The 12,601-nt window shown below is 42.1% G+C and overlaps 1 protein-coding gene and 1 long non-coding RNA gene across 9 annotated transcripts in view; one reads left to right on the top strand and one right to left on the bottom strand.

The window, feature by feature from the left end:
- Positions 1 to 628: 628 nt before the first annotated feature.
- On the top strand, positions 629 to 1,764 carry LOC147584639 (uncharacterized). The gene is made up of 2 exons (XR_015255708.1): positions 629 to 801; positions 1,508 to 1,764. It is a non-coding gene; the product is annotated as an uncharacterized LOC147584639 (long non-coding RNA).
- An 8,921-nt stretch (positions 1,765 to 10,685) lies between these two features.
- NALCN (sodium leak channel, non-selective) overlaps positions 10,686 to 12,601 on the bottom strand; it is a 335,141-nt gene continuing 333,225 nt past the window's right edge. For 7 of the 8 annotated variants that reach the window (XM_086708540.1, XM_086708523.1, XM_086708530.1 and 4 more), the window contains one exon: positions 10,686 to 12,384. In XM_086708540.1, coding sequence (XP_086564666.1) covers positions 12,191 to 12,384 — 194 coding nt within the window. In that variant the 3' untranslated portion in view covers positions 10,686 to 12,190. The remainder of the gene's footprint in view (positions 12,385 to 12,601) is intronic. The other variant, XM_086708529.1, reaches the window with a different exon arrangement.

The raw sequence follows: 12,601 nt of genomic DNA, 5'->3' as shown, positions 1-12,601 counted from the left end.
GGCAAAATTTGTATCTAGTGAGAAACTATCCTTACACTGCCAGCTCAGAAGTTATTTTATGTTAAAGAATGGCCGATCATTTGTTCAAAAAAAAAAAAAAAAAAAAAAAAAGAACTAGAAATTCAATTGTATCCTGGGCCGGTTTCCTTGTCATCATTTACAGATGCAAAGAGCTTTGTTATAATCTGGGATTCAGTCTATGATTTAAACAAATTATGAAAAGAATTAGGCCTCAGTCAGGTCAATTTTATTAAAAGCCTTCAGATCTTGGAGGATCAATGAATGTAAGAGATAGGTTAACCCCAAGGGCTTCTGGTTGGTGAATAAACACATCAAAGAGAAATCACATTGTTCCCTTGGCCAACTTCTGACATTGCTCTATTCAGTTGATTTCAAGAGATGTGGAATGATAAACATGAACAGGTTACAAACATGGAACTCTTTCATTATATCCATTTAGCTGGGAGTTTTATCCCTTTATTTTTCATGAGGTGGGTTATTTTAATAGTAAATGCTGATATCAACAGTCAATATTGAATCTGTAATCTCCAATACAGTCTTTCCTAAGAGGATATTTCTAACATTTGATAGAAAGCACTATCTGTCCATGATTTACATAGACCACTGTGGTCTCATGGGAGAAAAGGTGGATATAAGGAAGAGCTGGTAAGTCATTTTGGGCTCTTTATGTTGGTATGAGAGTATTTGGTCTTTTGCAACCTTTTTTTTTTTTTTGGAGGGAGAATTGGTTGTGAGAACAATGTGGATACTGATGGAGAAAATACAAGGTGGGCCAGAGTGGTGAGTATCTATGTGACAAATGGTGGTGGAGATATCATTATTTGAGAATGTGCATATTCATGCTTAGTAGTGGATATGCAAAGATAATTGAGACGTGGTCCCCTCCATCAATAATACAATACTGATCAATTAACATTCTGGAATCAATATTCTAGATTTGGTCATTTAGGGAAGGCCATATGTACCTCCAGCGCAGTCATTTAAACAAACGCACAAAGTGGGCCTTCTCTCTAGGATACTTCTGATGAAATTGCTTCTGAAGGTTGCAAATTGGTGCTCAAGACCCTGCTTAAAAAACAGTTTCAGACATTCATTCAGGAAATCAAATGCAAAAACTGTCACATTTATTTGGGTTTTATTTATAGCAGGGAGAAGAACTAATAAACTGACATAGCATTTGTTCCAAATCTAAACCTGATGTCCCATTTGGGGAAGATCTGCGTCAACTCCACTCTGATAAATCAGCAAAAACAGAGACAAACCAAAAACCAGCCCAGATACCAGCAGTGGCCCGTGAACCAGTGGCCAGTCAATATAAGAATCAGCTGGCTCTTCCTCTTCCTGGATCAGCCTTCCCCTTTCCAACCAGGGGTTTTTTGGTTTCAATCTCCTGAGTCAATTGCTTTGGGGGAGGGGAGGTCTTCAAATTGCATTCTGTGTCACTCATTTCCCTTTCATATAGATTTTTCTCTTCTCTCCCTTCCAGGCCATTGATTTTCTTCCTTGGGTTTCTGAGAAAGCTTTGCTCCCTAGGCATCTTTATCCGGCTTGCTGACCGAAGCATTATTCACACTTCTCCTGTGGCCATGAGGGTGAGACACCTGCTGCTAGGGACTCCAGGCTCCTACCTCTGAAGGACAGTGGACTAAATTTCTGACAGGGGCCATGAGACACCTTTGAGGGAAAGAGATGTAAGAGCTCTGATCTCTGAGGACATAAAGGCTCTCACAGGTGCTTGCTTTAGTTATCACTGCCTTTTAGATGGCATTTTCCATGAGGTTCTAAATTCTTCATCATTCTTCGCAGACTGGGAATGGGCTCAGAGGGGAAGTCGTGCCCCCTTGTGAAGTGTACTAAGAGGTCTTCAGAAGGTCCCACCATGGCCTCCCACACAGCAAATGCATTACCTCTGTCTGTGAAGAATGGAAATGTTATGAATATCATAACATGAGGGTGAGGGTGATCTCTGAAATCCATTGTGAGCATGGAACTCAATGGCCATTATCAGAGATAACAATCGTTGGCATTATTCATATGTGCTTTACGGGCCATAAAACACACTTGGCAACACATCTCATTGGATTCTCACACTCTCGATGAGAGGTAGGGAAGGCATGTATCATTCTAATCTCATTTTACAGAAGGGAAAAAAGAGGCCCTGGGAGTGAAGCAATGAGGGGGACACCTTCATTGCTATGCTCCTGGAAAATAGGGGTGCTCTAGGAACCTCACCCTCTTGTATTCTAACAGCTGACTGAAAAGAGCCATCTTTCCCCTGTGACTTACACATGACTCACAGGTGTCTCCTTGTTTCCCTGTGAAGGGGCCAGACACAGACCCTCCAGATCCCTGCCTCATAAGGGATTAGGTATTTGACCAGTTGAGACAAAATACCTGCTAACTTGACTTGGTCACACTCTTACAGATTTCTCTCCTTCCTGGTTTAATCTTTGAACTTTGATCTCCTGACGTTGAGTCAGCATCAGGGTGTGGACCAGCTGCTCTCTGAGAGAGGGCTGATTTCAGGGAAAGACATTTCCTGATTAGCTATCTGATCAAGCCATCCATTCATACCACTCCCTACTCCTGGTTCTTCTAGACCAGCTTACTCCACCCAGGAAAGAAAATTCCTTTTTGCCCAACCTTTGAGAGGATCTTAGGTAAGAGTGTTGCAACAGTCTTTTCGAGTGAAGTCCCCCTTCATCTAAGTCTTTGTATGTGATGTGGCACAGGCTAAGGATCAGAGAAAGCTTCCTGCCACCCAGTCTTGGTCACCCTCATGGTCTGACTGTTGCACCTGCCGGGGTGGGTGGTTGAATTGTGGCCCTGACTCTGGGCCCTGCCTATTCCAAACTTGGTTCCCATGGCTCACTTGGGGGTCTTGCAGCATGGTGCCCTGCAAAGGTCTCTGGAATACAGCTCTTTCATGAGAACCGAGGAGCAATCTCAAAGGACATGGGTGCTCCAGGGAAGACTTATGCTGCTGTGTTTATACGGGTGTCTTACGTGAACCTGAGAATAAGTTGTCTGTGTCCCATTAAGAAGTGAGTTAAAGGGAGGAATGGACAGGAATTTGGGATGGAAAAATGAGACATCTTTCCAGTGGTTATGTTTTGTTTGAGATGAATACCAGGGATGTCAGGCATTCTTATTTGGAGATGGGTTTAAAAACAATCCAAAGCAACACTGTTCCGTTCAGCTCAAAGAGCAGTGCTGGAACCACATGTGCGTCAACATGCCGTTTAGAGATGCCGGAGGTACAGAGATGGACAGACCATCCTTGCCCTCAAAGGCTTTATGGTCTCGTGGAGGATTCATACATGGCCCGGACTGGAGAAGCAAGTGCATAATTACCCGCAACCTGGGCTTTGGTACTTGGTACTTGGTACTTTTTGGTACTTGGCTAATGGTCTCATAACTGTGTAGCTTGTTGGCCCGCTTTTTTTTTTCCATGACACCAGCTATAGTGGAAGGACTTCATGTAGAAATTCTGAATTTTATTATTGTATCACTTTATAATGAGGATAATCTGTGGGCTTTGCAGCCAGTAGTTCTTTAGCTTGTTGATTCATGTGTGTGGCTACAGGTCACCACCTGTCCTGTACTCTCAAGTTTGCTCTGGAGAAAGCTTCTCTATGAGCCACCTGCAACATTACCTGCTTTTGTGGCTGGATTCCTTAAAATTCAATATATTCTGAAGGATGTGATCAATAAGCAGATGGTTCAAGCCCATACACATGCCAAGAAATGAGGCATCTAATTAGCGGTTAGACCAGGGTGTGAGGCAGTTGCAGAAGGGGGGGGGTGGAACCCCTGCCTGGGCTGGGAGACCCCTGGATAAGACAATCAGGGCTGGTGGTGTGACATGTCAACACAAGGTAGTTGTTGGAAGTGAGAACACAGCCTGGACCTTCAGGCTGTGCTCATTAGGGCTTCACAGAATTCCCAATTATCTTTTGACCTGGCCCTGAGCTAGGCCCCTTTTCATTGCCCTGAAAAAGGAGTCAATGGATCAAAAAGAACACCCAATTTGAAATTCTACATTGGTTTGGCTCTGAAGCTAAGTTGGTAGAACACAGAAAAGAGGCATTGTCTGCAGCCAGCGATGGTAGCGGGAGGAGGAGAGGCAAGATGGAGGCAGAGGCAGGTGTCCGCAGTGGGGCAGTTTGGGGCCCTGCACAAAGGTAGGGAAGAGACAGTTTGGGGGAAGAAGCCAATATACCCCCTGTGATGAATCCCTGAGGGATAGATATTTCAGTTAATCTATGAGTCCCACTGAACATGTCAAGAGAGTGATGACTCCTTTCCATTCTCATCCCCTTGTCTCTTGGCTAAGACAGTAACAGATAAGGACTTTTCTCTCCTCTGCACCTGGGAGAACCCACTGCTGAGTGTCGCCTGGCACCAGAGGAGAGAGCTGAGCTCACTGTGAGCCTCCTGTGACAGGTGGAATATACTACTCCCCTGTTACCAGCCTGATGTTCCCTAGTTGACTTTTTTGTTGTGTTTCCAGTGTTTTCCCAGGTAGAGCCTACATGATGTTTCTAACATGAAATGCAGACTCTGAAAGAGAAGAAAGTATCTGGAGTCTGGTCTATCCTATGACAACTGTCCTAAGGCTCCAATTAAGACAGAGAAGGTTAAGACTGTACCTGTGGGAAGGGATGTATCTCTCAAGTCCATTGACACAGCCTTGTGAACTAGGGTGAGCACCTTGACAACAAATAAACATATTAAAAACAATGTCAGTGCAACTTTTCTCTTTCTCAATCTGCTTTCCTTTTTTCCTTGTCATGCAAGAAGCTGAGAGAATAAAATCAACATTCTTTGGTTCTTGGGCTGGGGAAAAAAGACAATTGGTTGGATTCTGGAGGCATACAAGTGACTATATCTAAGGTTGTACTAACCAACTACAGGTAATAAAATTATATTCATTATGATGGTTAAATTTATGTGTGTTGACTTGGCAAGGCTATAGTGCCCAGTTGTTTGGTCAAACACTAGATATTGCCATGAAGGCATTTTTTTTAGATGTGATTCACACTTAAATCATCTTTGAGGAAAGCTGATTACCCTCTATACTGTGAGTGAGCCTCATCCAATCAATTGAAGGCAAGAGTGAAGACTCAGGTTTCCAGAAGAAGGAATTCTACCTCAAGACTATAAACATAGAAATCTTGCCTGAGTTTCTAGTTTGTAGATTTTGGAATCAACGTTATGACATCAACTCTTGCTTGAATTTCTAGTTGCTGGCCTGCCATTTGGATTTTGGACTTGTCATCAACCCCACATAATCCCATGAGCCAGTTCCTTAAACTAAATCCCTCCCCCCCCTGCCCCTCTGTATATATCCTATTGTCTCTATTTCTCTGGTGAACTCTGACTAATACACTCATTCTGTCTATTCCAGATGAAGTGCTCTCGCTGGCCAGACCCATTGGCTAACATTCTACTCTAGTTGCCTGCAAACATGAGATAGTATGTTCTATTTCCAAGAATGGAGTAATAGAGACTACTTTTCCCCCTCCACCTCCCTGTTCCCCTATCTTCTGTCCTTATTTTAATCTTTCCAACCTCCTCTTATGCTCCAAGAATGTTACCTACATTATACTGTTATCGCTATAAAATTAAATAAAGAATGCCTAAGAATATGCAGATAGTTCAAATCAAAAAGCTACCTTTCTTGGCCGTAATTTATGGGTACAGTTCCCTTCCTTGAGATCTTTACTAAAGACTTTTCTGGAAAATGTTACCCTACTATTCCTGACAGCTCTTGGCCAAGTTGCTGATTTATTATTCTAGGTGGTTTTGACATGGCTTAGAATGTAAAAGTACCATCTTTTAATATGTGCTTATTTGCAGAGGACCCACAGGTCTTAGCCCATTTCTATACCTACAGTTGGGTTTGCTCTCATTTAAATGCTAAACATCTCAGTGGCAGTCAGGCATTGGGAACACTGTAAGGGATGATGTATCAAAACAAGGGGTTCCACTTAGTGTGATTTTGGGGTCACTATCCACATCATAGAGGAAATGGAGTGACATACCCATTTGTGGAAGGAACACAATGAAGCTATATATTTCCTCTTATAGGTTGGTTGGTTCTGTAACCAAGCCTTAAAATTGACATTGACATTGAATCACTGCCCACGAAAGGAGAATGAAAAACCACTTAAAATCTCCCTCTAACAAACCATCCATGTCTTAATTCAATGGCCAGTGATGCCAGCCCTTTAAATGTTCAAATGGGATTCTGATAGTTACTAGGCATACTACAGGGAGATGTTTAAATTAAATGAGTGGCGTACAGCATTGGGGAAAAATATAAAATATTAAATGTAAACCAAGTATATGGATCAAATACAGAAAGCAAGCAGATATGAAAGAATAAGTGCAGCATTGGAATTGTTTTGCTATTTCAGTTTGGTCATTTAGCTTTTGGGATCAGATAACAGGATATATTAATTTTTTTTACATTTTAATTTTTGATGAAATGCATATGACATGAAATTTTCTGTTTTAACCATTTTTAAGTGTATACTTTAATAGTGTTAAGTATATTCACATTGTTGTGTAAACAATCTCCAGAACTTTTGCATCTTGCAAAACTGACACTTTATACCCACTGCACTACAATTTCTCTCCCTCAGTCCCTGGCAACCACCATTCTACTTTCTGTTTCTTTGAGTTTTACTACTTTTGATACCTCATATAAGTGGAATCTTACAGTATTTGTCTTTTTGTGACTAGTTTATTTCACTTAGCATGGTGTCCTCAGGGTTCATCATATTGTCACCTATATCAGAATTTCCTTCCTTTTTAACACTGAGTAATATTCAATTGTATGCATGTACATTTTTTTCATCCATCCATCCATCCATTGATGGATATCTGGGCGCTTTCACTCTTGGCTATTGTGAATAATGCTGCCATAAACTTTCTCCATATCCTACTTTTTATTTTCTGTTTTGTTTGTTTGGATAGCAGCCATTCTAATGAGTGTGAACTCAAAACACACTTTTTAGAGGTAGTGCTATGGGAGTGATCTCACACTGAAGTGAGTTGCTGAGCTGGGATGATTGGAGACGTTTTCTAGCTGTGAGCTTCCAGGCTGCAAACTAGGATTTAAGGTGTCAGTGTTTTTTGTGCCTGTGTCCTTCCTTCCACAAACTGATTCATAAAAGTGGACCTTCCTGAAACTCTAGAAACAAATCTTGTGTGTTTCTGCACTTCTGGAAGGGAGAATACTCAGAGTTGAGTGTCCTGGTTAGGGTTCAGGCAGATTCAGGGCTCAACATTGCTGTTCCATGAAAGGCTCTTCTACTGTGCCCCAGTACCAGGGAGACAGACTCTGTTGTGGATTGGATTGTGTCCTTTTAAAATTCATATGCTGAAGTCCTAACTCCTGGTACCCAAAAACAAGACTGTATTTGGAGGTAGGACCTTTAAATGGGGGATTAAGGTAAAATGTGGTCATATGGATGCACCCTGACCCAGTAAGACTGGTGTTCTTATAATAAGAGATTAGGACACAGGCACACACAGTAGGAAGATATCGGGAAGACACAGGAAGAAGACTGCCATCTACAAGCCAAGGAGAGAGGCCAATCTTTGCTGATGCCTTGACATTGGACTTCCAGCCTCCAGAACTCAGAGAACATAAATTTTGACTATTTAAGCCCCCAGCCTGTGGTATGTTATGGCAGCTCCAGCAGACTCACACAGACCCTCAGACTTCCTCTCTTTGCTCCTCTCTTTACCTCCTTAGGTTGTCTCATCCAGTTCAGGAATTTAAATACCATCTCTATGCTGATGCTTCTGGATGTGAATCCCTCTCTGTTGACCCTCAGGTTTGTGTATTCAACCACTGAATCTACGTGTTCCCCTTGGAAGCCTAAAAGACATCTTTTTTTTTTTTTAAACATTTATTTATTTTTGAGAGAAAGAGAGAGAGAGACAGCATGAGTGGGGGAGGGGCAGAGAGAGAGAGAGGGAGAAAAAGAATCCAAAGCAGGCTCCAGACTCTGAGCTGTGAGCACAGAACCCGACACAGGACTCAAACTCACGAATGGTGAGATCATGACCTGAGCCGACGTCAGATACTCAACTGACTGAGCTACCCAGGCACCCTGAGACATGTAATTGGTATATCAAACAAGCCCAGTGCAGGCCATAGTTAAAGCAGATGTCACTTTTAGTTTTCTACCATCCCTTTAAAATTTATTCAGCAACCTTCCCTTGGTCCTAAATATAAACTCCAGCACCTTGCAACTTTTCTGGTCATCCTTATGTATTAGAAATGTTCAGTGGTCACCTTACATAGCAGTACAGTCTTGAATCAGAAATTAGAATGGTCCAATTTGAGCTTGATCTAATATCAGGTCTTTTCTCTTCCACAGACTCAGGCCTGCTTCAAGCTGGAAACCTGAAGTGGTAGACAGAAAAAAGGCTGGCCCAACAACTGGCCAACTGAGGATTCTGGTAGGGAGGTCAGACAGCTAGTTAATGATTTAGATTATGATGCACATGTGCTCAGAGTAAGCCCACATGGCAGATTTCATGAACCTGTTAGGTAAATTAAGTGAATAAATTCACATCTCCTGCCTTTTAAATTTTATTTACTTATTTTTATTAAGTAGGCCCCATGCCCAATGAGGGGCTTGAACTCACAACCCTGAGATCAAGACCTGAGCTGAGATCAAGAGTTGGATGCTTAACTGACTGAGCCACCCAGGCACCCTTCTTTTTTCCTGCCTTTTGGAAAAGTGAGAAGCTAAATTTGGGCTCAGGCAGGGTATGAAACTCATCGGAGACTACACAAGGAATAACCAGTAGATCCAGGACTTGACATGTATGTCAAACTACAAACTCAGAATCTTTGATCTGTACTAGTGTTTTTCCAATTAGGTTCTCCTTGGAGCACTGGGATGGTCGAGGGCACCTTTCGGACTGGATTGGGTTTGGGGGTGTATTAGTTTTCTAGGGCTACTGTAACAAAATACTACAAACTGGGTGGCTTACAATGACCAATATTTATCACCTCACAGTTCCGGTTTGGAGGCTAGAAGTCCAAAATCAAGGTGTTGGTGGGGCCATGCTCCCTCTAATGCCTCTAGGGGAGTATTCTTTCTTGCCTTTTGCAGTTTCTTGTAGCCCTAGATGTTCCTTGGCTTGTGGCCACATCACTCCAACCTCTGCCCCTGTCTTCACATGGCCATCTTCCCTCTGTGTTGTGTCTTCACATGGCATTCTCCTCCCTGTGTGACTCTCTCCTCTTATAAGGGCACCAGTCATATTGGATTCCGGGTCTGCCCTCCTCTAGTATTACCTCTCCTTAACTAATTACATCTGCAAAGATTCTTCCCCCAAAGGGTCACATTCACAGGGGCCAGTTGTTGGGATTTCAGTGTATCTTTTTTTTTGGGGGGGGGGCACAATTCAATCACTATCAGGGGATGAAAAGAGACCATGTGAGTGGGGTTCTCATCTTCACCCCAATTTCAACGAGGGATGTTTGGCTTTTGCCTGGTTAATATTTCAGGCATTTTTGAAGGACTCTGAGAAAGAGTGCCACTGCCAAGCAGTCTATTGAAAGCCACCTATCTATAGTATGCCACTTTCTACAAAGAAGCAGGCAAACATGTCAATCAACTGGCTTTGAAAATGCTTTTGCTTAAGGCTTTATAACTGGTTTTTCTTCTACATTCCCTTATCTTATTCAGCTTGGACAGGACACAAACGGCCAGTCGCTGAAGATGGGTGTTACTCTCAAGCTACCACTGAGAATAGAGTGAATAGCACTGGTCTGGCCATTCTCTCCCTCCCTGCTCCCTTTGAGTCCCCTTGAATTGCCATATGTGCAATGCATGTGTGGTCTGTTCCCCTTGGGGGCTCTGTGTCAACTATTCTGCCCCTTATGCTTTCTGGTGTGCTTGGAACCAACAGCGTCCTTTAATTAAAGGCAGTGGGTGGCATGATGACAGGATTAGTATCAGTGTCTGGCTCCCTAAGGACCAGGGAACATTGTGGCCGAAGTTTTCCCATCTGCATAACTGGACTGTTTATATGTTGATGAAAAATCTAAGAGGGGTAGCACTTACCTTCTCGGCTTGCTGTCTGCTCTACTGGCTTCAGGAAACAGTAGAGAGGAGTCCCACAGGAACTGCTTGGCTGTCTCACTTAATTGAAAATGTAGGGTGCTATGGCTTTAAATGCATTGCTATTTGGCCCTTTGCTTCACTGCAGAATGAACAACAATGATGTTCTGCTCAACACCAGTTAACAGACGTTGTAGGAAGGGCTCAGCAGTTTTGTGAGAATGAAGCTGTATTACTCAAGTGTAATGAGCCAAAAAATAAAATCTCGTTTTCATGCAGCATGAGTACAGGCCCATGCCCCAGCCATGTAAGATCCTTTTCTGTTTTATTGTTGGCTTGGAAGGTATTCACTCAGCCTTATGGACACAAACGTGAAAGGAACATTCTGGCTTAGGAACTGAACTGAAATGAATATCAGGGACAGAGCTTTTGCCAACTAATTATAGACAGAATATTCAAATACAGAGTCTGCAAAGTGCCTGCTTCCTAACGATCCCACCCCCAAACCCCCTTCCCTCCTTCCACACACGAGGAAGGGTTTGGAAATGATCATCAACTCAGAGTAAATTCTTTTACAAAGTCAGTATTTATTTGATTTTCTTTATGTACAAAAAGTAAACTCCAACTGAACGTAAAACCAAATAAAATCCTTTTGGCTTCACTGACTTTAATTACCCATTATCCTAGAGTCACAATTAATCATGTAAGCAAGAGATGGCATCACAATGTTAAGTTTGTTATACAGACAGGATTTGGCTATTTTAAGGATGTTAAAAGAGAAAATAGATTATAAAGCAACCTGGGTGTCAAAGGACTCTGAGATAATTGCTGCATTAAAAGAAATCATCTAAACAGCAAATCTCACCAAAAATAATGTAGGTAAGGGCCTGGATGTGCTTCTATTTGGTTGACCCAGTATAAGGCCCAGGTACTGTGTAATCGCTTTGCATTTTACCTTTCTCAGAGCACATGGTGTGTGGAACAAATACAGCTGAGTTGTGGGGTCCCTCAACTGTGAGTTCTAAGCACAATTCTACAAAATTACCATTATTTCCATAGGAGAATCTGGTAGGAGGGAGTCATTTTGAATTGAACATGGCACTGATGTGTTGGAATCAACTCATAATGTCTTCGCCAATTTACGGCAAAATCAACATACCCTGTGTAAGAAATGAAGCCAATGATACATCACGCACGTGATTTTTTTTTTTTTTGAATAAGCTGAATCATGTAGTTTCACTCTTTTTGCTAAACTTAGTTATTAAAAGGCCTTCACAGAAACTCAACATCTTCAGGTAACCACGTGCCTAAAGCGATCTACGTGCATGTCTGTTTTAAACTTGTTGCTCCTTGGGACAATTTCTTTGCCTGGTCCCTGCACACACAATTCTCTAGGAAGCAGGCAACAGTTTTTATTAGAGTGACTGAGTACAGAAACTGACTTGTTATGACTTCGGAATATCTTTTGCCTATTTTTAAGAATACCATGAGAAAAGGATTATACTTTTAAAAATTCAGAATCTGTAGTTTGTAAAACTACTATCATTTTAGTATGAGCTCAGTGCTGACCTTTTCAGATCAATCATAAATAATAATTTTCCCAAGGGAAGTATTTCTAGTAGAAGTGGGAAAAACAGGAACTAAGACTATAGCTACCATACCATAAATATCAGCCACTTTGGGCTTAGCACTCTTTCAGGGGGTGATAATACTGAGTAAGAGCATATATGAATATACACCTTAGTTTACAGACAGGATATATGAAATCTTTGAGTGATCTACATCTGGTATTGGGATAGTTCTCTAATATTACAAATACAACCATTAGGCAAATTTTCTCAAACACACAGTAACAACTCCCTGTATACACAACAGCCACCGACCAAGTTTTAGGCCTTCCTACGGCAGGACAAAAAGCAACTTAAAGACCTCTTGTGACGAGATAGAATTAAATGATATCTTAAGTATAGACTGCTCGCCATGGTCCATGGTCCATGGTCCATGTTAGACCATAGGAGGAAAATGCTAGAAAACAGTGCTCCCCATTAAACCTTGCACTGCGCTAATTCCACCTAAACGTCCAGAAGGTCATCGCTGCTTTCATCGCTCTCCACTGTCAGCTGCCGGGTCCACCACTTCTTCACCTCGGAGCCACACGACGCCGTGTCGGTCATGGGGTTCATTTTGCACACTACGGATTTCATTGTTGTGCGCCCTGCAAATCGTAAGTTGACCGAAGACACTGAGTGGCTTATTGGTTTTGGTGCTGTGGAATTGACAAAAGTCCTATGAGCAACGTGGAGCTGTTCACCCCTTTGCAAGCCATTCCTGAAAAGCTGTGATAGTCCCAGCAGTAACAAGTAAACAAGTCCCCATAAACACGTCCTATCCATAGATGTTAAGTATGAAATCCTTCCAGCTCTCGGTTCTTTATATTCATCATGGACTTTAAAATTCTGTTCAGGGACAACTAGTGATACCAT

This window comes from Puma concolor, chromosome A1, assembly GCF_028749965.1.
Source record: "Puma concolor isolate L17-30 chromosome A1, mPumCon1.1.hap2, whole genome shotgun sequence".
Lineage (NCBI taxonomy): Eukaryota > Metazoa > Chordata > Mammalia > Carnivora > Felidae > Puma > Puma concolor.
The sequence above is the reverse complement of the archived record's forward strand: the minus strand, read 5'-3'. Positions and strand labels throughout refer to the sequence as shown.